The sequence below is a fragment of the Helicoverpa zea genome, chromosome 25 (assembly GCF_022581195.2).
Source record: "Helicoverpa zea isolate HzStark_Cry1AcR chromosome 25, ilHelZeax1.1, whole genome shotgun sequence".
NCBI lineage: Eukaryota > Metazoa > Arthropoda > Insecta > Lepidoptera > Noctuidae > Helicoverpa > Helicoverpa zea.
The window spans coordinates 9,205,871-9,229,841 of record NC_061476.1 but is presented as its reverse complement, the minus strand read 5'-3'; the positions used below and the strand labels follow the sequence as shown (position 1 = coordinate 9,229,841).

Sequence of the window (23,971 nt, the reverse complement as noted above, 5' to 3'; positions counted from 1 at the left end):
TGCCCTTCAGGTTGCCGGACTGCGTGGCAACCTTCAGGACGACATCCACGCCGCCCAACACTTGTTGGCTTAACGCCACCGCCGACATCTCCCCTGAAGCCGCCAAAGCGGCACGTCGCTCGCGGGCGCGTCGGGCCATCTCTGTCACCTCATCGACCGCGACCGCCCTCCGCTGCTCTCTTTTGGCGGCGTTGAGCTCTGCTTTCGTGCTTCCTAGGGAAACACAGCTCACGCCGCCAGGGTCCTCGCTCCTGACCCCAACATCACTCTCTTCGCTGGCCGCCGGAGTAGCGGAGCGCAGAAACCGCCCCCGCGAATCCCTCGGCGGCCGCAAAGAGGCCCCCCCTCCTGTTGGTGCCGGTTTTCGGCCCCGCCGAGCTGTCGGCACTTTTGGGGCCGATAGGTCCTCCTCGCTTGAGGATAGGCCCATCGACCCATCTCGGTCCGAGACTTCATCGCGCGGACGCTTCCTCCAAAATCTGGAGGCAGTTCCGCGCGACTCCCCGTCGGACAGGACCACACTGCACGGTCTGCAGCCCCCCTGGCTCAAGACCGTGCCAAGATTGGTGCTTCCAGTAGCACTATCAGCAGCAGGGGCCTGGTCGCCTACCCCTGCGCGTCCGTCGGTCGCCAATTTCACACTCACAGGCCCGGATACCTGTGAGCGCCGGTTGTCAGCCGGGTCACATGACATAGAATCGGTGCTTCCAGTAGCCACATCCGCTACAGGGGCCTGGTCGCCTACCCCTGCGCGTCCTTCGGTAACCAATTTAACACTCGCAGGCCCGGATACCTGCGAGCGCCGGGCGTCAGCCGGATCGCAAGACAAGACACACTCTATATCTGACATTTCCATTTACGATATGGGTGGTACACACATCGCTTCCCCAAGGCGATGCGGCCACTCTTTTTGGGAGGGTATTTAGTCCCCCCGAGGCCAGCGGATGCCTCCGGTGCAGGATACACCGCCCGCTGCTCGGTATCTACAACTAGGACACTAACCTAAGACTAAACCTAATATATTTTTGTATTTTTTGTTATTTTGTAATTTTCTCTTTGGTTTTTTTTTTTTTTTTTTTTTTTTTTTTTTTTTTTTTTTTTTTTTTTTTTTTTTTTTTTTTTAACTTGCGGCTAACTTAAAACTAACTTAACCTACTTGGCACCGTGGCTCAGCACCTCGCCACGGATGCCCCAATACCGCAGGTTGAGGAGCAACCTGCGGCCTTCCCCACCTCGGTCACCACGACGAGCACGCCGCGGAGACCCGTAGACCGCGGACTGTACAACGGCCCGCGATCTACCCCACCTCGCTCCCTAGTCGTGCACTCTGCTGCTGCAGAGTGCACGAATAGCAAGATAGGGAGCCCTCGGGAGCGACTCCTCCGCTCCTGTCGAAATTAGCCACGGACAACAATCTCCTCTATCCCACCCCCCGCGAAGAGATTATTGTCCGTGCCCAGGGTGCACCGGCCCGGTGACTGCTCTTCCCTTAGGACGTGTCCACAGGGACCAGCAGTTGCCGAGCACACGGGGAGGTTTTCTGACAGGCACCCCGAGCAAACCTAACCCTGAGCAAACCGAACCCTGAGCAAACCTAACCTAACCCTGAGCAAACCTAACCTAACCCTGAGCAAACCTAACCTAACCCTGAGCAAACCTAATGGGGAGAGGCGGAGGAGTACCGGTTGCCGGACTCTTACCGGCTAAAACCCCCTTGTGTCCTCCTTGCACGCATGCGCGGGGCCGCGGGAATCCAGGTTCTTCCCCTCGTCTCTTGCACGGGGTAGGGAGGTGTTCGCCTACCCCTGTATTATCCGAAGGAAGAAGTATAGGCATGGGCTTCAGATGGAGAAATAAAACGCCGTGATGTCAGGCAGGCGTTTATTGTGCGCTAGGGCCAGGCCAGGTCCACCTCGGCGACGTCGAGCGCCAGGATGTCGACGCGAGCTTGCAGCGCGTCGGCCAGCGCGGGGCGCGTGCGGCCCAGCTCGCCGTGCGCCCACTCCTTGACGTAGAGGCCGGCGTCGGTGCGCAGGCGCAGCAGCAGCAGCTGCGGCTGCGCGGGCACGGCGTGCGCGCTGAGCGCGAGGATGCGGCGCGGGCGCACGTGCAGCGGGCGGCGGTGCAGCACGCGGATGGGCGTGCGCTGCTGCAGCAGCACGCGGGCGCCGGCGCAGTTGCTGTACGCGTTGACGCGCTGCAGGTCGCGCTCGGTGACGCGCACGGGCGCGGCGGCCGGCAGCTGCTCGTCGGCCGCGTGCGACAGCTTGATGCACAGCGCCTCGTACGTCTTGCACTTGGTCTCCTCGCCCTTCTTGAGCAGCGCGAGGTGCTCGCGGGAGACGGGCACGAGGCGGCGGACCAGCACCTGCCCGCCCGAGGAGATCTGCGCGCACAGCTGCTGCAGCTCCGCCTCGCTCGGCTGCCGCGTCGGGTCCGTGATCTGATACGAGGAACACTATTTTACCGTTTTATATATTACTAGCTTCTGCCAGCGACTTCGTCCGCGTTAGATTCGGACTTTGTGCAAAGAGAGGAAGAAATAATAAACACCAGCCCATCAAATTATCTAAATGTATACATACCTACTACTACTTCACATAGAAAGAAATAAAATGTAAACTATTAATAATTTGTAATTTGAACGAATATTTAAACAATACCAAAATAACTAATACTTACACATTTTATAAAATAACGACAAAAGAAATATAAAATAATATTTAAAAAATAAGTCATCAAATCAATTATTGTCAATAATCAGAAAACTCCGAACTGCTAAGCTATCGAGACTTACATGTGTTATTGTGAGTCAACCATAAATGATAGACATATGTATGCTGTCGTGAGATATTTTTTACATAAGTGGAGAACATTTCCGTCATACATGGTTTCTAAGTACCTAATGTTAAGAAAACTATTTATCCTAGCAGTGGTTTGGTGTGATATTCGCAACCTCCGCACTACAACTGGCCGGGTATCCGTCTGCCACGAGGAGATCCATAGGAGCTACGAGTATAATATACCAATGTACGGAATTCTCAGACTGAAGATACATTACACATGACTAGGCATCAGCGATGTTAGTATTGTTAACGCGAGCTGTGTCGACCGCGACACACGACGCATCGTGCAGCACGAGCACTACGCCGCCTGCTGTACCCTCAGCCGCGAAATGATATTCAATTACACTGAATTATTGTAGCTTCCGGAATATCACTATATTCCGAGCGATTCGCGGGATGTGTAAGTAGAAATGAGGGTCGGGGTGCAGACCTCTATCGCGAAGGGTCGTCCGTCGCCGAGGCAGCGCACGTCGACGTCCTCGCGGCCCGCCGACATGAACTTGAGGCGGTGCTCGGCGTCCTCCGCGTCCAGCCGGTACAGCGCCGCGATGGGCGCGCAGATGAGCTCCTGCACCGACGAGTGCAGCATGCGCCGCCCGTTCACCAGCCACGGCGTCTGCGGCAGCGTGCGGCTCAGCTTGACGTAGCGCCCGCCCAGGTACAGCGGCGCGTGCTGCGCCGACACGGCCGCGCACACGGCCCGCGAGGCGGCCGCCGGCGCCGCGTAGCCCGCCGCGCGCAGCGCCGCCAGCGACGCGCCCGCCAGCGCCTGCTCCACCGCGCGCCGCGTGAACTCCACCGCGAAGCGCTGCGACGCCGAGCGCCGCGCGAACAGCTCCGGCGCCACGCGCCGCAGCGCCTCCAGCTCGCCCGCCTCCTCCAGGTACTCCATGTGCAGCGTCACCAGCAGCGGCGACACGGCGCCCGAGTCCAGCGCCAGCCCCACGTGCCGCGCCAGCTGCGCGCCGAACGACCACTTCCACGCCTCCTTCAGCGGCGTCAGCGCACCTGCACAACACGCTCGGGTTGAGGGCGGCGGGTGGCAGCGGGCGGGGAGTGGGGGGCGCGGAGGGGCGACTCACCGTCGTCGTAGTTGGCGCAGGCGTCGCGCAGACGCAGCGCCACGACGCGCTCGCGCAGCAGGGCGGCGACGGGCGCGGACAGCGCGCACGCGAACGTCTCGCACTCGTACCTGCGACACACGGCACAGCATCAACCCTGGCTCCCCACGTGTTACATCCCACTAGCCACGGCAGGCGGGTACTACAGCTAGAAGTCAGCCTGTCTGCTTGTCCGCTCGACTGTCAAGTAACACTGCAGGTTAAGTATATTTTATAATAATTGCAATAAGTAAGTGCTCTGAATAAAACAAGTCGTTGGATATCATTATTGTTGAATGTAGGATGCAGGTCAGTCGGTTATTATGTTATTGTACACAATAAGTGACATGTCACTGTAAGGGAAGTCATTGTGGAAAATTGTATCTTTAGGTTCTTCAAGATTGTGAATTAAAAACTCCTTTGCCTTTTTTAACTTGTATTTACATTGCAATAGAAATTTAAAACATAAAAGTTGTATTAAAAACATGGAAAAAATCAATAATTCTAACAAAACATTTTCTTGTGACAACTGTCATTATTCTTTTTTATATTTGTTAAAGGTTGCATACCTACATATACATACTTATTTGGACACATTGTATCTGACTTTTTTAGAGAATTTTATATGAAAACCAAACTTTGTAGTGTAATTATGTCACAATAAACGGTTGATCAATATAGGCAAAGTTATAATAAATGGATTCTACTTTAGTTTTGTATGTCTGGTAGTAAGAAGAATTGGTATTATTGTTTAATACTAATTCCATCTCAACTATCAACTAAAAATAATGATAAAAGAATATTTGAAATTGTTCTATTAGTTGTATAACACACATGCAGAACTTTCCTCTTTATATAAATAGTGTATTACAGTATGTTTGTTCAGCAACTGTGACCAACCTTTTCTTATCCAGCATTGTTTTGACCATGGCATTGCACTGAGGCCAGTTCTCTTGCTGCAGCAGTCCCAGACAGGTTGTGCAGACACAGTCCACCTTCATTTTCTTGTTAGGTGGCTCATTGGCATCATCCGGTGGCTCACTGGCACCTGGGGTTGGTTCACTGGCAGCTGGGGATGGCTCACTGACATCTGGGGTTGGTTCACTGGTAGCTGGGGATAGCTCAGTGGGAGCTGGGGATGGCTCATTGGGAGCTGGAGATGGCTCACTGGCAGCATGGGGTGGGTCACTAACAGCGCCAGGCGGGGTGGCTGCTGGCTCTGTCTGATCGCTGGCTGGCACTGTTTCCACTTGCTTATCGAGGGCTGGGCTGACAGACGCCCCCTGCTTGCCTAGCTGGAAGTTAAGTATTCACAGTCCATGAGTATTGATTATTTGGATAACTTAGATCAGAGATGTTGTGTTTGTTGATGGGTGTTCTACTGTTGTCATATTACGTTCCTGTGGTTCTGAAACCAGATTATTGTAAGGACATCCATTGACCGTTGTTCCGTTATTCACACGTCATCAGAAGGCAGAGAAAAATACTTATTTGCATTGAAACATGGCCTAAGTTGTACGTTGTTTCAGATAATCTATTTATTAAAGGGGTTGCAGTGTTGCTCAGACCTTAAGGTAGAGACAGTCAGTGGGCCCCATGTAAAGCTATTGTAATCCGCTAATTGGGCAAAGCGGCTAGGCAGATAAGCGAGTACGGTTGAGAGGTTATATTTACGATGCTGGCCGGCTGCCGGCGCGCAACTGATCGTCGTCTGCATGTGTTTGAGGTATTGCGACGAGCATTTAAAAGTAATTACAATAGTTATAGTTGAAAGTAAACTTACGGCGTTAATGACGTATTGTTTTGGATTTTCGTAAGCTGCCGGGCTTTTCAGTCCTAGAAACCTAAGGCAGCACGCGTCGCAACAGCCCAGCTCCTTACAGCACTCAATTATCGATTTCTGATTCATTTCTTCGCCGAAGATATTCTGTGTTTTCTAGATATATTATAGAATAAAGTCACATGTGCGACTATAAAATCACCATGAATGCGAATTGAATGTATCGTACAGACATAAACACAACAAGTGCTAGCTAGTGTCAAATTTGACATTGACAGTGTCTGTTGTCTGTCAGTTTGACGGCGGTGTTCCGAAATATATCTCAGTCATACGTAGCCATAGACATAATATAGTAAACAGGACTGCGCACCTTTACCCAAAAAACGAGCCGAGTGAAACAGTTAGTACGGAGGCCGTCTGTCCCTTTCTAATAGGGTGACTATGAGATTAAGCTATGTGAGACAAATCCGAATTTGCTAAGATTATTAAACACAGATTGGTATTGATATTTAAACTTATGCAGTTTTTGACCTTAAAATACTAATATAGGCTTTTAATAATTAGCGGGAATTAGCAGTATAAAAGCAGGAAGATTCGAAGTGAAGACTGTTTTATTTTGTATTTTTGCTTCACACATAGACTGCTGAGCCGTTTATGTCGCCTTTCTTCATTTTTTGGGAAGCTATAACAATAGTACAACAGTTTTAAAATCCATCACCCTTATTTTGACTCATTACAAGAATTCATGGGCACCCTAGTTGTTTGATTTACGAAAATGTTATTATTAGCTAACCTGTGGAACGATATATTGCAACCACCATAGGATTCACTTTTGCAAGTAGAAACGCAACACTTTTTCACCATTTTAATAGTTTAAATTGATTTAATACAAAAAAATATAAACAAAATTTTAAATGCTGATTACGTGCCAAAAATGTTCAGGGTTACCGCTAGAAAATAAAAAAAAGCAAAATAAAAATTTATGTTGTTTATGTTTTAATAATAAATACGAATAAATTAATGCGATTGTTATTAATTTGTTGACTTACAATTGTTAAAATAAGATAAAAATATAAGTGATTCAATTGTTTTTTGGGAAGACAAAACTTTTGATCACAACATTTTTTTATGCTGGCAAGGTGTTAGAAAGAGACAAACAGCCTCCGTTCGAACTCTGTGTATTATGCAACCAATTTAGTACCTTATTGCGTTAGAATAGAGTTCATTTTCGTAAATATATATTTTGAGCGTGCGCAATCTTGTTTAGTAATATTATATCTATGTACGTAGCAATCACAAGCACTACTTGCTTCTCATCCCACTTGTCATTGGCAGAATCGTCGACGTATGCATCGACATGGATTGCCATAAATAAAAATAGAATAGAATAGTAGTACCCAAACCATATACTACTTCTATGACCCAAACGCGTAAAATAAATGTAGTGTATACATCGATATATATGTACTACAAGTGTATACTACGTCTATGCGTAGTACCCAAACTGCTTTGATAACTATTTGGGTATTACGTCGGCGTCGTCGTGGTTAGTATGTCTATCATCTCAGTACACTAGGTACCTACGCCTACATTTAAAAAAAAAAGTTTCTATGCAGTTTCTTGCGGCGGTTTTTTTTAAGCGTGCAACTAGCTTGATGTTTCGAAAGAGCTGTTATAGACCTAGGTACTTGAAATAAAAATCTTTGACTTTTGCAAAATGGACTGGCCACAGTGACGACAATATTATCCACAGTTTACATTACATCATAATACGACGACATTTTGTACTACACACCAGGGGCCCGATTCTCCTAAGTTAATAATGTCAAAATCGAATAGAAATCGAATCGCAATATGATCACAATAGCAGTTTTAAGCATATCGGGCATTCTGATACTAATAAAAGACCAATCGTATTCGATTGATATTTGATTGGTGTGCGATTGGTCTGCTATTTTGGTGATTATGGTCCATACGGTAGTTTGCTGTACAATCATTTTGCAATCGTAAATCATTTGCAGACAAAATGATTCATTATTGAATGACGGAAAAGGATAAAAACGTTTATTTCAAAGAAAAAATAGCAATAGAAAAAATACACTTCAATCGTAATTGATTCGGGATTGGATCTCAGTCGAATCTCAGGAGAATCGTATGGCGCTTAAGTAAAATTAGGAGAATCGGGCCCCTGTTAGACTGGAAGCCGACCCCAACTGTTGAGTCACATACTCAATACCATCGCGCCGGGTGGAGCCACCGGCGACTGCACGAGCGACGAGCGCCGCCGGCTGCCTCGCGCGCCCTTCACAGCAGTCAGCTGTTGCACCGCTCCGAGCACGGCTGCGCTTACGCCTTTCTTATTTTCCGTCGCGTTGAACATTGTTACAGTCCTTTGTCTTATGATACCATTTTATACAGTCCACCAAGTTTAATTTATCATCCGAATCATCATACAATCATCACATTGAGCTATCGTCGCGTCCATTGGTCCTTCTCCCGTGAAGTTGAAACCAAAACGGAATTTCCAAATTCAAAAAGCCAACGGTTCATCGGTTGGAGAACAAAGAACTTCGTCTTCGCCTTAAAGCTTCGCAGAAGATCATCATTTTTGCGTGTCATCGTCTGCATTTGGGTCCTCGTGAACGTCGATACGGCTACGGCAGCCGTCTTTATCAAGTTCCACCAACCGGCGGCGCAAAAGGAGGTCGTCGAGCGAGGGTCTTCATACATCGTGCCAGCATCGCATAATTGATCGTGTGTGGTGCTACATATTCGTTCGCATTTGGTACATTAAGATTACCGGCACGGTTTCATTTAAACCGTCTTAGCCGACGTCAAGTCAACGGACGAACAATAATTGGGACTGCATCAACTCAGCGTTTGCAAATTACTTCACAAGATTGTCGTCGTGCATCGAGAAACGTGAAGAATCTCCTCGTCACAATCAACATAAGTGGTTTGCGTCAACAAAACCGTGAGATCGTTCCAATTATTCCTTATTCACATTTTCATATTAATTATCATCATAGTAATCATATTTCCTTAATTTCAATCCCATATTGCTTTAATTTCATCGCATTAGAATTAGTGCAAATTTATTTTTCTTCCACCCTCATTGAATTTAGACTGTTACATCTTGCGTCATCATTCCATATCATTAGTGCTTAGTTTTATCACCTTTAGTGCTCATTGTATTCATTTACATTTATCATTTATGCAATTTAAATTATTTTTACTGTGTTTTATAACATGTCAATTTGTGTTTAGAGTGACAAAGCAATTTAATGCACATTTAAGCTCCTTGAAAAATTTTCATAGCAAAACACGCCTCTGCAATTTGGTCAAATAATTATTTCCGCAACATATTGCTATACTTTTTTTGCTAGGCTTTTTGCGTTAAGCAACATATTGCCTTTACTTTTTTATTAGACTCTTTGCTACAGTTAAGCGCCTGGACATATTTTAATAGCAAATCTCGCTTTGAATCTTTGTTTAAAATTTTCATCAGGCATTTAAATAAAAGTTAGATTACTGTTGTAGCTTTATTTTATTAAGCCTTTATTGCCAACATAAATGTGTACAATTCACTATTAAGTTTTAGCATGCAACTAGATGTATTTACATTGTAAGTATTTATTTCCTAATCCTATTACTATTCTTAATTTCTCCTTTCTGGTTTGGTGTCAGCGTGTCCTTGTGACACATAGGCCTCCTCCAGCTCTTTCCATTTTACTCTTGTGTAAGTTAATCTATGCCATAGTGTACCTGCATTCTTTCTTATGTCATCAGACCAACGTTTTCTTTGCCTTCCTCGTTTCCTTTTTGTTTGAAATCTAGGATTCCATTCGGTAATATCTTTTGTCCATTTATTCCTACTCTCTCTCATCATGTGGCCTGCCCATCTCCACTTAAGTTTTTTAGTTTTGACTACAACATCTTCTAGTCTCGTGATTTGTCTTAGATCTATAGCTCTCTTTCTGTCCTTTATGGTGTAGCCCAGCATACTCCTCTCCATAGCTCTCTGGCACGTGGTCAGTTTTTGGTTTTGTTTCTGTGTGTTGGCCCAGGTCTGGCAACCATAAGTGAGGATGGGTAATATGCATGTGTTGTATACTTTCCTTTTCATTGCAGTAGTATATTGTTTACTTTTTAGCACTTCCTTGAGAGACCAGAACCGTTTCCAGGCATTGGCTACCCGCCTTTCTATTTCTGCATCCATATGGTTGTTGAAAGCAATAAGTTGGCCGAGATATATATAGGAATTTACATATTCTATTTCTTCCTGATCTATAAAGATACTTCTTTGTGATCTATTTGTTATTATTTTAGTTTTTGTTTTGTTCATTATTAGGCCCACCTTTTTGCTCTCATTTGCCAAATCTTGGAGCATGTTGTTAAGGCACTCTGCATTATCTGATATAAGTATAATATCGTCCGCGAATCTCAAATGATTCAAACGTGTTCCATTTATGTTAATCCCTAAGTTATCCCATTCCATCTTCCTGATGACTTCTTCCAACACGGCGGAGAAAAGTTTTGGAGAGAGTGGATCTCCCTGCCTCACTCCTCTGTGTATGGAGAATATTTCTCCTTCTGTTTCCAATTTTATTCGTGCTTTGCTGTTTGCATATACATTTTTTATTAACCTTATATATTTGCTTTCTATTCCTTGGTTTTTCAGGGCTTCCCAAATGAAATGATGTTCTAGGCAGTCGAATGCTTTCATATAGTCCACAAACGCCATGTATACCGGATAATTATATTCCTGACATTTTTCAATAAGCTGATTTACAACATGTATATGGTCTATAGTTGCAAACCCCGATCGAAATCCAGCTTGTTCTCTTGGCTGTTGTTCATCTAGTTTCGTAGTGATGCGTTTTAGTATTATTTTCGAGAACACCTTGTATAAGTTTGACATGAGACTTATTGGCCGATAATTTCCCATGTCCAATCTGTCTCCTTTCTTGTAGATGAGTATTATAGAGCTTAATGTCCATTGCGAAGGTATATATTCCGTATTTAGGATAAGATTAAACAAGTTGGTTAGTTTTGGTGTTGTTTCTGACAATGTTGCTTTCATCATCTCATTAGTTATATGATCAGGTCCGGGTGCTTTATCATTTTTCTGAGTTTCAATCGCATGTTGGACTTCTCTTTCGAGAATCGGAGGGATGTCTTCCGTTTCGTCAACGAGGTTTACGTTGAATTTTAAGGTGTTTCTGGTGGAGTATAGTTCTCGGTAATAGTCTGTCGCTATCTTTAAAATTGGCTGTCTTCTTGTTTCTTCCTTGTTGTTTTTGTTTTTTAGTTTTGGGACCCATGACGTCACTTCTCTTAATTCTTTGAGTGCTTTATTAATACCCCCAGTTTTGGTTATGTGATTTTGGATGCATTTGATTCTTTTATTCAACTTGTCTTGTTTTAAATTGCGACCTATTTCTTTGCTCAGTTCAGTAATTTCCGTTAATGTTGCTTTACTTTTCCTGTTTATAAGTAGTTCTTTTCTTTTTTGAATGAGATCCTTGGTTTTAGAGCTTAGTGTACATTCGTTTATCTTTGTCTTGGTTGTTTTTCTGTAGTACATATTGTTTATTTCTCTGTTGTAAATTTCTTGTGTTTTATCTTTTCCTTTGGGTGTCGTGATGTTTTGAGGCGTTATATCGGCTGTCCACTCATTTTTCCTATGATGGAAGTGTTTCCTTTGTTTCTTTTGTTGTTTGTCAGATAATATAGCTCTGACCATGCGATGGTTACTATTGAAGTTAAAGTTATTTATTACGCTAGTGTCTTTAAAGGAATCGGGTCGATTACTGGTTATGAAGTCTATTTCGTTACGGTAGGTCCCATCGGGCGACATCCAGGTCCACTTCCTGGCATGTCTTTTCTTGTAAACGCTATTTAGTATGGTTAAATTATTTTCCAGGGCCATATTCACGAGTCTTTTCCCGTTCTTGCTTCTTTTACCTATGCCGTAGTTTCCCACTACTGAGTCTTCACCATGTTGCCGTTTGCCTATTTTACCATTGAAGTCTCCCATGACAATAATATTCTTATGGGCAGTCTCTAGTGTGGTTGAAAGTTGGTAGTAGAATTCATCTTTTACTGTTTCGTCTGCTGCTTCTGTTGGCGCATATATTTGGACTATAGTCCACTGGTTTCTGTAGCCTTGTAAGTTTATTTTGTAGCTTTATTTAATAGTAACTAAATATGTCTGACATTAAAACCCTTATTAAAAAGCGAGCTGCGCTTAAGGCTAAGCTTACGCAATTCACAAATTATTTAAATGTAGTCAAGTCTTGCGAAAAGTTAAGTGAGACTCAGCTCATTGAACTTGAACAACCAGCTCTTACTTGCCACGATACGTCAACACTTCTACCCTATTGGGGGCAAGAACTTTGCTAAAAAGGTCACACATCAATGCGTGAGATGCTGTAGAATCAAGGCAAGCACTATCCAGCCCATGATGGGAAACCTTCCAGAGCAACGCTTGCACCTAGAGTTTCCGTTCTTGGATTCAGGCGTCGACTATGCTGGACCTGTCATGATAGCTGACCGTAAGGGACGAGGGTGTAGGCTCATTAAATGTTTCATCAGTGTTTTTGTGTGTCTAGCTACCAGAGCCGTACACCTCGAACTAGTGTCGGACCTTACAAAAGAGGCTTTCCTAGCTGCCTTAAACCGGTTTATTGCTCGCAGGGGGAAACCACGTAACATCTTCTCCGACAACGGTACAACGTTTGTTGGGGCTTTCAATGAGCTGGCTAACTTACTTTCACAGGACATGAACCTAAACTTATAAAATTGATCCAGGCATTAACTTTTCATTTATACCTGCGTACACTCCTCACTTTGGCGGATTATGGGAGTCCGCAGTTAAATCTACAAAACACCACCTTAGGAGAGTTCTAGGTTTAACTAATTTAACCTTTGAAGAGATGGCAACATGTCTTATTCAAGTGGAGGCCATCCTGAACTCCAGGTCCTTAACTCCACTCTCCAACGACTCTTCAGACCTTACTCCATTAACTCCAGCACATTTCTTGATTGGACGCTCACTCGTTATGTTGCCTCATCCACAGATCGAGAACACCAACATCTCCAATCTGCAACGGTTTCGACGCGTCGAATGTCTGAAGCAGCATTTTTGGAATCGTTTCTCTCAGGAATACATAGTGTGGCTGCAACAGAGAACGAAATGGCATCGGTCATCGGGAGAGCTGAAGGAAGGAACACTCGTCGTCATCAAAGACAAAAGCTTACCGCCTTTACTCTGGCTTCTAGGGCGCATCACTCGGGTGCTTCTTGGCAGAGACGGCATAGCAAGGGTCGCCGACATCCATACACGAAAGGGTGTCATTCGGCGCGCCTTTAACACCATCTGCCCTCTACCTGTCGCTGTTGAAGACTCTTCAACGGGGGGAGGATGTTGAGTCACATACTCAATACCATCGCGCCGGGTGGAGCCACCGGCGACTGCACGAGCGACGAGCGCCGGCTGCCCCGCGCGCCCTTCACAGCAGTCAGCTGTTGCACCGCTCCGAGCACGGCTGCGCTTACGCCTTTCTTATTTTCCGTCGCGTTGAACATTGTAACAGTCCTTTGTCTTATTATACCATTTTATACAGTCCACCAAGTTTAATTTATCATCCGAATCATCATACAATCATCACATTGAGCTATCGTAGCGTCCACCAACATAGTTGAGAAAAAGGCTCGAAAGATGATGAGATGATATAGTAGTTACAACTCCAACATACGTTTTAATGGAAACTGTTTTAAGGGTTCCGTACCCAAAGGGTAAAACGGAACGGTATGGGAGTCCCCCAAAATATGTATTTAATTCTAGTTTTCAGCATTTGTTGTTATAGCGGCAATAGAAATACATCATCTGTGAAAATTTCAGCTCTCTAACTATCACGGTTCATGAGATACAGCCTGGTGACGGACGGACGGACAGAGGAGCGAAAACAATAGGGTCCCGTTTTACCCTTTCGGTACGGAACCCTAAAAAGGAGGAGGTTCTCAATTCGAATGTTTGTGTTAAGGGTTCTCTAGACCTACCGTTTTATTTTGTCGCCTAGCTCGAGGCTTCTTAAACCTAATAGGTAAATCCCTAACTAGTCTTACCTCGTACTACCAAATAGATCGATAAATTGCAGTAATGCGCAGCTTGATCGCTAGTGTTCCCTTTTGTCATCTCCTTCCATGAGATCAGGAGCTCATACAGGTGAGTGAGTAGTGAGCGCAGCAGCACAGCACGTGCTCCCAGCGCTCGCCTCCGCGGCGCTCGCCACGCTCCACTGTGTCAAGGTGATGATGATTAAGCGCGGTGATGTCGGCGGCCGCGACCGTGCGAACATGACACACCACAATAACACTGTAGGTATTTATCTGTGCTTTACGACTACGCCTCCACTAGTACAAGCCTTGTAGGTACCTATACAAGGTAAGCAATTCAGTGTTCCAGAAAAATCTGATGCGCTGTTATTAGTTTTCGCACCGATGGACGACAATTACCTTATATTCTTTAATTGACTAAGTAGACGTAGGTACCTAGAGATACTTACAGTATGCAAGTTGCATGGGAAATTCGACCCCTTTAGATGTTTCGGAAGCAAATCAATTCACTGCAACCTGTAATACATAATTTTGAGTTAAAATCACTGAATGCACTGCGTATCCGTATAGAGTGATTTAGACACCTGACTGCTAGTAGGTAGACGGTATGCCGCATGTGGCAACTGCGTTGTTTCCGCGGAATTAGCAGGCGAGTGCTATCTGACGTCGGGTTGTTATTGGCGACGCAGTGAGCGGCGGCTAGCGACACCGCGCCATACGCCACCATTATTGTAATCAGTTGGAAAGACTTTGCGCTAACTTGATTAGTTTCATAATTGCTGATAAAGTCTCTATCTGCCGGCAATATCGTTGATAACGAGCCGTTAATGCCTTGCGTTTAGTAAAAAACGAGCACGGCTTCGAGTATAGGTACCTATTTAACTACTTTTTTGAGCAATAGGCGAGCGTGACATTTGGCCAAATAAAACCAAGGCCTAGATGTGAGGCGTTTGTATATTGCCTAGTTAGGAAAGTACGGGTTCGATACAGTGCAAGTACTTATGAACATGTAGCTACCTATATATAGCCCATAAAGTATGTACCTAGCCAATAGTTTTTGATATGGTCGGTCTATGAGTGGGTGAGCTTTACATTAGGAACCTAGCATACTGAGTGAATACCTATATATATACCTACCTATATAGCTCAGCCAGCGTGTTTATAATTTTACCGCCTGCGCGGCGACGCGACGTCCTCCCTATGAGCATCAGTTAGGTGGCAGGCACCCGAGGAGATGTGCCGAGTGGTGACTAACTTATCAACGAGACCTGTGTATGTTAGTTGTTGTGTGACTCAATGGGCGAAGGACACTATTTTCATTGCGCTCTTGTGTTACTAAGCGCACAAGTGGATTTTTCGAGCTAGGTCCACTTAGTTACGAGGGGCTAAGAATCGGTTTTGCATCTGGCATATGTCGATATTGGTAGTATTAGGTAATACATGCGTTGTGCATGGTATTAGAAGACGAACTCGCCTGGCATGTGCTAATGAAATGCAAACTGCTTGGTCGTGTGACACGCAGTCGGCGCGGGAACAGGCGCGAGCGCACGACGCGCCGCCATTCATGCGCCGGAGCTACCTGTGTAACAATGAAGAGCGCCGCCGGCCGCCTCGCATCACTGCGCCTCTGCCTCGACACTCGAATGATTCATGTTCCTCTACAGGTGAGATCCTACTTAATACTCGTGTTGACACTTCTCAAATCATAATGTTGGGATGCATGACTAGGTTTCTGCGTACTTCAGTAAGTAGAGGCACAGGCAGCATTGCCATAACACTAATTTAAACAAAACAAATCATGTATAGAGTCCCGTATTTTAACTGATATTCCCTATATGCACTCCCCGATGTACTCCGAACTAAAGTCTGTTGATAGAACTAAAAACGGTTCGATTCATCTGTTGTTATGGTACCTATTGGAAAGCCAAACATTTTAACAAAAGGGCTGGGTCGGCCCTGGCTGCTACGATCAGTTGGACTGGCACCGGCCTGTTCTGCACAGCCGCGTCCAGCTGTGTTGTGTGGAGAGGGGGGGGGGGGGGGCGCTTTGTGCTGCACAATGTCGCGGCGGCGCACGAGGTCACTGCAGCACTCATCTCTACTATTTATTACTTGGACAATACTTCATTACTCCGGGTAATGTTCATACTTATGTAAGTTTGTGTCGATTACTCATCTTCATCTGAGTTGTTATGATCTCTGCTCAGTTGGCAATGTGCACTGGAGACACAGAGCGAACTCGAGCCCGCGTCGTCGTGGTTCCTACGGACACGGATTACTTAGGTCAGGACCCGCAGTAACACAGAACAGCAAGGCGGCGGTGATGTCGTAACCGCGATTGGAACCGATAATCAATTTCCCCGGTTCGGATATCCGGGTTTCTATCCGCAACACGACTCAACGTTCCGAGGATTTTGTTTGCTCACACGTGTTGTAATGAGGTGTCCATTTCGACCGCGCGGCCACCTCATAATTTTTGATGAAACTTTGCCAGGAATTAGTAGTAATTTGTTACTTTTCACTCCTCTTTTCCTGAATTTGTTACAAAAAAAACCAAGACGCTATGACAAAGAACAGTTGGCCGCTAGAACCGCCACTTGCCGTAGTCATCGCCCGTGATTACTCAGAAACTATACAATGCAGATAGACGAATGATACATCAAAAGAAAGGTCTTAATTTGTTAAATTTGTTACAAAAATAAAAAAAGGTCAAAACGTAGACAAACAAAAAGTTATGCAATGTTAAGTTTTCAGGTTATGAGTAGGTAAGTATATCACCGTAGGTACCAAATTAATAGAGGCTAATGTGTATAGAAAATTAGTCTTTAATTTGTTACAGCGAAAAAAGACAAAAAAATACTAGAAAGTAGGTTCAATAAAATGTTAGAGTCGTTTTTAGTTGGCCGCGCGGATGGCAATATGCCTAAAATACAATTTCGTTTTTCTCGTTATAAAAAGTAGGTTTAAGCTTAATTAGAGTACTAATCGATGGGTAACGTAACCTAGTTTGAATAAATATAGCGAATTTAACTGCAGCATTCATATTTTAGGAGATATTTACAAAAACACAGTGGTATGAAACTGTATGAGAGTAGGGTGTCCATGCATTTTCACATATTCGAAATTTTCGTTATTCACGTCTTATTTTTTTAGGGAGAGTGCATACTTTATAAAAATCAAAGTCACAAATAGATAGAAAATATGATGCTCAGACTCCACTTTGTAACTTTTGAAATTCCATGTACAAGGTAATCTAGTAATGAGCCAAATCTTTTCTCTTAAAATATCCACCCATTTGTACTTAGGCAGTATTTTATATTTTTTAAATGGAGTGCATGTTCTCAAGTCATTTCTTTTATACAAGACATTTAATGGTTGCATTTTTTTCCAGTCATAGATTTCTAATTCGAACTTGAAGTTTTTTTGTATCGTTTTCACTATGATGCTGATTAGACTCGACATGAGAATGTGATATTTTGGATGCAGTTCTCGGGTTATTGCTTGAGGATGATGATGAGGATGACGAGGACGGACATACAGTTCGCTGCTTGCATTCAGTGTTTAGAAACTCCCTGAAATTTCTTTTCAGTGACATGTAAAGAGCTGCTGGTGTCATAAGATTATCCAAATCACTTGCAATTTTATCAAATAAAGAGTCATTCAGTTTAACATCCAGTACTTTGTCGGCATATTTCATAAAAACTTATCTCTGTTTTGATTTCTCAACAATAGATTTTCGTCCAGCTTTACCCATTTTTGCTGCAATAAAAGCAATTGATAATATAATACAAAGGTTAAACATCCGTTGCCTGCATCACAAACAAAATATACATACTGAGGTACTACAAATTATTGCTATGTATGTAAGTACATATTAAGGGCAAGAACTTTTCTTAATTAATAATTTTATAACGAAGAAAAGTCGTCGTTATTTGACAGACAAAGATGCAGCGACTTATTTCAAACAGATTTCGGTCACTAACGGTCAGCACTTCTATGAAAGAAGTGTGCAATTATATTTTGCAGCTAAATTGAAAGCTAATGTAAGGTATTAAGCTAAGAATATTTTTAAGAGATGACCACTTTTGAAGTGAAATGAAATCACATTAAAATGTGGCAGAGACTTCATGAATTTCATGTCATTTTATATATACTTAATAATTATAAGGACACAGTTTATTACTTTATACAAGTCATCATAAAATTGAAAACAAATAAACTTACCGCAGTCGATTTGGATCCCTCTGCAATACACTTTTTGGTGGTGAATTCCAACATACAGTGGGCACAACTGATAACTAAGCACTTTTAGACACTTCTGGATTTATAATGATAATTGTCTCAGTAACTTAGTAGTATGAAAATCACGGGAATTAAATACGTACGAGTACCTATACACTTCAAAATTCAGCACAGGAATGATATTATTTGCAACAAAAAAATATCGTTTTTTAAACCGCTTGCGACAAATATTTTTAACAATAGATTGAAAACAAAAGAGATTACTTTTCTGGAATCGTTCCCATCATAAAACACCTGCGGAAAGTCAATGAAACTATTTTTTTATCAGTAAATGGGTACTTTAAAGAATTATGAACAATGGACATCAATATGACCGCAAAACGAACCGCATATTTGTTCAGAATACAAAATTAACAACATGCCTTTGTACGAATGTAATCATGGTACTCTACTAGTATGCACTCTCCCTAAAAAAATAAGACGTGAATAACGAAAATTTCGAATATGTGAAAATGCATGGACACCCTACTCTCATACAGTTTCATACCACTGTGTTTTTGTAAATATCTCCTAAAATATGAATGCTGCAGTTAAATTCGCTATATTTATTCAAACTAGGTTACGTTACCCATCGATTAGTACTCTAATTAAGCTTAAACCTACTTTTTATAACGAGAAAAACTAATTTGTATTTTTGGCATATTGCCGTCCGCGCGGCCAACTAAAATCGACTCTAACATATTATTGAACCTACTTTCTAGTATTTTTTTGTCTTTTTTCGCTGTAACAAATTAAAGACTAATTTTCTATACACATTAGCCTCTATTAATTTGGTACCTACGGTGATATACTTACCTACTCATAACCTGAAAACTTAACATTGCATAACTTTTTGTTTATCTACGTTTTGACCTTTTTTTATTTTTGTAACAAATTTAACAAATTAAGACCTTTCTTTTGATGTATCATTTGTCTATCTGCATTGTATAGTTTCTGAGTAATCACGGGCGATGACTACGGCAAGTGGCGGTTCTAGCGGCCAACTGTTCTTTGTCATAGCGTCTTGGTTTTTTTTGTAACAAATTCACGAAAAGAGGAGTGAAAAGTAACAAATTACTACTAATTCCTGGCAAAGTTTCATCAAAAATTATGAGGTGGCCGCGCGGTCGAAATGGACACGTAATGAGTGCGCATGTGTGCGTGCGGGGAGGCGCCGGGGCCGAGTGCTGCTGAGCAGCTCTGCTGGCTGTCCAACGCGAGCTGCGAGCTGAGCTGTCGTCATCATGTTAAATTAGCTGCCTGTGTACATACATATGTATGTGCTACAGGCAAATGGAAATAAATCACAATAGGTACACAATGTTTTCCCACGATGCAAAAAGAGGGGTATTTACTATAAGTTTGACCACTAAGATTGTCTGTCTGTAAGGTCTTAAAAATCAGTTGAACCGTTTTGGATGAGGTTTTCACAGCCCCGCACACTGCGAACGTTTATCAGCCGATAGTTCGTTCGGGCTCTCATCAAATAGTTCGAGCTCATAGTAACAGCAGAGATCTCTGACTCTGTTAGATATGTTTACAGTTCCTTTGCAGTGTACAGGCTTCTCACACAGAAAGTAATTAGCGTCAATCACCAAGCTTGCTCATGCTCCTGCTCCACCTGCGTTAGCGTTAACGTTAATGTCAATTAATGGCCAACTACACGTTACTTATTGCATTAAAAATGCGTGTTGGCTACACTTAGGTACGATTCCGCAAAGAGTTAATCCCTCATGAAGTAACGCGTTAACACACATTAAAGAGGTTAAACTCAGACACACAAAATAATTCTAAAAACTAAAGCTTTCTCATTTGACCATTCCATTATCGTGCTCGTAAAATGCAGTTACAACTTAAACAAAGTATCTACACTCGTCCTTGCATGCGTGCAATGAGATGGCATTAATGTAGCCAACATCACTAAGCGCGCTAAGCTACGCACTAAAACCCTTTGATGTGTCCAAAAAACCGACACCCGAGTTATCGCTTAACGTGTAATGCTATTAATAATGCCATTTGTATAAAATGCCATTAAAACGTTGGCCACATCTGCGTAACGCCAAAGTTTTACGCGTTAAGACGCAGGTGGAGCAGTAGCATCAAGGCGATGGCGACTTAAGATTTCTTTAAAGTTCAAGTTACGTCAAGGTGCGCGTGGTGCGGAAATGTGTGTGTGTGAATTCCTTCACTTGTATAGTCATTCGCGTCCAAGATATTACAGCTTAGAAAAGTTACTTTGGTACATGATCCACGTTCCGATTCGTAGTATAAAAACACCGAAAAGCAAAACAAAACTACTCTTAGGTGTCCTTCTGCGTTGCAGTCATGCTCGGGAAGGAGGCGGCGGACCGTCAGAGAGTTCGCACCTCTCTCATCCCGGCCGCCGCGCTGAAGCAGGTAGATACCACGGGCGCCGGGTGTCGCGAGACGACTCCCGGCCACCGTCGGCGTGGGTCTGTGGGCGGTGAGTTCGGGTGGCTCATCGCTCATGTCTAGATAGACAACGCTCCTCAAAGAGATGTCAGCAACCCCAGCGGGGCCCAGTAGGGCCAAGGCCTGCTGGGGCTGCGGGTTGTTCGAAAGAGTTACCGCGGCCCTGGTACATAAAACACACCATGCGTAGTGTTGTCTATCAGACATACGCCTTAGTGTCAAGTTTTTACCCTACGTATGCCTACAATTTTCAAAAGTTGTCCTCGATTTCTCAGGGTTTCCATCATCAGATAATGTCCTGATGATTATGGGACCTGGGAGGTAAACCCCATCAAACAAAAAAAAAAATGCAAATCGGTCCAGGCGTCTTCGAGTAATCGGTGAATATATTTAAAAAGATCCCGACGAATTGAGAACCTCCTCTTTTTTGGGAAGTCAAGTTTGGAAGAAATAAGCCCAATGGCAAATACATTAAGAGTAAATAACAATAAGAGATAGGAGATGCTATAGTTTGACGCCGGGGGAGTCAGTTGTCATCGAGTGACCAGGGGCCCGATTCTCCTAAGTTAATAATGTCAAAATCGAATAGAAATCGAATCGCAATATGATCATAATAGCAGTTTTAACCATATCGGGCATTCTGCTACTAATAAAAGACCAATCGTATTCGATTGACATTTGATTGGTGTGCGATTGGTCTGCTATTTTGGTGATTTTGGTCTATACGGTAGTTTGCTGTACAATCATTTTGCAATCGTTAATCATTTGCAGACAAAATTATTCATTATTGAATGACAGAAAAGGATAAAAACGTTTATTTCAAAGAAAAAATAGCGGAATGCCACATACGCTTCAATCGTAATCGAGTCGGGATTGGATATCAGTCGAATCGAGTCGAACGTGAATCGTATGACGCTTAAGTAAAATTAGGAGAATCGGGCCCCAGTTTGGTGAATGCCATACAATGACACAATGCACTAATGAGCAATTAATTAATACTTTGCTAATATTCATGAACAATGCTAAAACTATGTAGTCATTAATGGAAGTGATGCTAATAACACAATTAAATAATTACATCTCGTTTAACATTAACTGCCTTGTTGGTCTAGTTGTCGCAAGTGTGGCTGCTGAGCACGAGGTCTCGGGTTCGATTCCCGAGTCGGGCCGAAATCGCTTTGTGGGTTTTAGAAGACTTTCACAAAGCAGCCCGAAGCCTGGAAGTTGGTGATTGATTCACCCGTGCATCGGAGAGCACGTAAATGTCGGTCCTGCGCCTGATCTCTTTCCGGTCGTGTCGGATTGCCGTCCCATCGGGCTATGAGAGTGAAGGAATAGGGAGTGCACCTGTGTCTTCGCAAATGCTTGTGCACTATAATATGTCCTGCGCAGTTGGCTAATCTCCTTACATGAGAACAGCCGCCGTAGCCGATAATCGGCTAGGAGGACATCATCATCAAATAATTACATGAAAAAGTTGAAGCCTCTGCATGCACTCTGGTCACACATAAAATAACCACACGACATAAAATGCATATTATGTATTATTTTTAAAAAATAATAATATTCTCCTTAGTCCTATTGCCACCAAGTCAGGACGTGATGATGGAAGCCCACAGAAATCGAAGACCACTGTAGTTTGTAGGCCCGCTTTGCTCCAAAACGGTTCGACATCCTGATGTCGTGGATGTGTGAAATTACTTACTACAAGGCAGGGAAGTCCGTGGCGTCGAGTTGACTTGGTGGTGGACGACGGAACTCCTCAACCGTCTGCGGCAATTACCTTATTGATCCTAATATCATTGGCTTACCACAGAGTGGTCTCACAACTTAACCAGAAGCTGAATATAAACTGTTGTGTGTGGACGTGAACACCTGCCTCCTCGTCATGTGTTTGTAGTCAGCTGATCCATGTCAGTCGAGGTAGTTCTGCCATGGCAAGTAGGATATCCGAATTGTATTTACCTACTATTAGCATTTGAAGAAATCAACCAAACTACGTTTTATACAAAGATATTTTCACATATTTCAAGGATTTTCATTTAAAGATAATGCTGTTAATTAAAAAGCAAGTGTTTAACTCAAAATGTATGTTTGCAGACCCGAAAGTCCTTTAAAGGTAAATTCGTAAAGCTTGAACCTTTGAGCAGACGTGAACATTTTAGGCTGTGACGACGATTCATTCCTGGCAAATTATTTGAGTGGAGGCCATTTATATCAGGAAGTCACGACTTTTTAGATAAATATTAGTTATAACATAGTGAGTAGTATATCTGGCGCGCATAGCGGCCCCGCGCGGCGCTGTGCGAGGCAGGTGTCGCGCGAGATAGCGCGCAGGTGACGCGCCCTACTGGGACATTAGCACACACTCGGCTTTGCTTTGCAATACATTTTATTGATAATACAATTAAATAATATTCACACTCGAGTACCTAAGTAACTCTAGATACACATTTAGATAATCAATTATTAAAATCAAAAATATTTGAATTCGTAAAATAAATTACACACAATGTATCATTCCTATGTACTATAAAACGTATAGCGGCTAGGTACCTAGGCTAGGTAAATATATATACAACAACACTTTATTCAATTCAATGGCAATTTCTATAAAACGCTTTAAATTATATTACATAATGTACGTGATAACTTTACATTAATTGTACAACACACGGGCGATCGTGCACAGCAACCTGCGCCTGCGCCACCATCGATGTCATTGTTCCAATTGATGTGCTCAGCGCGAGCTGGCAACAGCGCGCGGAGCGGCATCGGCGCGCCGCTCGCCACAACACCGGCACGCGACCTTCCACACACACATCACAGTTTCTTGACGATGTCAAACTTGGACTTGAGGTCCATCGGCACTTTCTTGGGGTCAAACTTCTTCTTGGCGGCGAGGTGCGCGCGCATCTCGGCCGCGGTCATGTGCAGGTTGAGCCGCGGCGGCTCGGCGGGCGGCGGGCTGTCGCGCGCGCCGGGCGCGTCGGCGGGCGCGTCCAGCGCGGGCACGGGCTCGCCGGGTGCCGGCGCCGCCACCAGCAGCTCGGCATCCTCGGGCCGCTCCTTGATGCGCGCCACCACCTGCTTGTGGCTCTCGCCCGCGATGCTGTGCCCGTTCACCTCGAGGATGCGGTCGCCGCGCCGCAGCCCCGCGCGCTCCGCCGGCGAGCCCTCGTCCACCTTACCGATGTACTGGCCGGGCTTGCCCTTCTCGGCGTGCAGGTTGAACCCGTAGCCGTCGAAGTCGGGCGTCTTCCGCACGTGGCAGAGCCGCGGCTCCGTGGCCGCCGACCCGTTCGCGGACATGTTTCAGTAGCAGTGACGCGCGCTCCGCGTCGCGCTCAGCCGGAGACTGCCGCCGCCCCGCGCTGCCTGCGCGAAGCCTCTCCCACGCCCCGCGCCCC

The 23,971-nt window shown here is 44.2% G+C and overlaps 3 protein-coding genes across 3 annotated transcripts; 1 reads left to right on the top strand and 2 right to left on the bottom strand.

Annotated features, from left to right (window-relative positions):
* Positions 1-1,867: 1,867 nt before the first annotated feature.
* LOC124642745 (tRNA pseudouridine synthase Pus10) lies at positions 1,868-5,989 on the bottom strand. Its single transcript, XM_047181370.1, has 5 exons — positions 5,730-5,989; positions 4,847-5,241; positions 3,929-4,038; positions 3,277-3,854; positions 1,868-2,443 (listed from the first exon to the last, which is right to left on the bottom strand). Exons 1-5 carry the CDS (start codon positions 5,853-5,855, stop codon positions 1,892-1,894), a joined length of 1,761 nt encoding a protein of 586 aa, XP_047037326.1. The 5' UTR covers positions 5,856-5,989; the 3' UTR covers positions 1,868-1,891.
* Positions 5,990-12,135: 6,146 nt separating this feature from the next.
* Positions 12,136-13,356, top strand: LOC124642654. Its single transcript, XM_047181225.1, has one exon. It carries the CDS (start codon positions 12,665-12,667, stop codon positions 13,157-13,159), a length of 495 nt encoding a protein of 164 aa, XP_047037181.1. The 5' UTR covers positions 12,136-12,664; the 3' UTR covers positions 13,160-13,356.
* Positions 13,357-22,935: 9,579 nt separating this feature from the next.
* On the bottom strand, positions 22,936-23,958 carry LOC124642590 (Na(+)/H(+) exchange regulatory cofactor NHE-RF1). The gene has a single exon (XM_047181049.1). The coding sequence runs from the start codon at positions 23,871-23,873 to the stop codon at positions 23,385-23,387; it is 489 nt and encodes a 162-aa protein (XP_047037005.1). The 5' UTR covers positions 23,874-23,958; the 3' UTR covers positions 22,936-23,384.
* Positions 23,959-23,971: the final 13 nt, after the last annotated feature.

Coding starts and splice junctions, on each gene's coding strand:
- LOC124642654 (XM_047181225.1), top strand. CDS start 12,665: ATGGCAACATGTCTTATTCAAGTGGAGGCCATCCTGAACTCCAGGTCC.
- LOC124642590 (XM_047181049.1), bottom strand. CDS start 23,873: ATGTCCGCGAACGGGTCGGCGGCCACGGAGCCGCGGCTCTGCCACGTG.
- LOC124642745 (XM_047181370.1), bottom strand. CDS start 5,855: ATGAATCAGAAATCGATAATTGAGTGCTGTAAGGAGCTGGGCTGTTGC. Junction 4,039..4,846: donor ACAATGCTGGATAAGAAAAG/GTTGGTCACAGT, acceptor CGTGTGTCGCAG/GTACGAGTGCGAGACGTTCG. Junction 3,855..3,928: donor CTGCGCCAACTACGACGACG/GTGAGTCGCCCC, acceptor CGTGTTGTGCAG/GTGCGCTGACGCCGCTGAAG.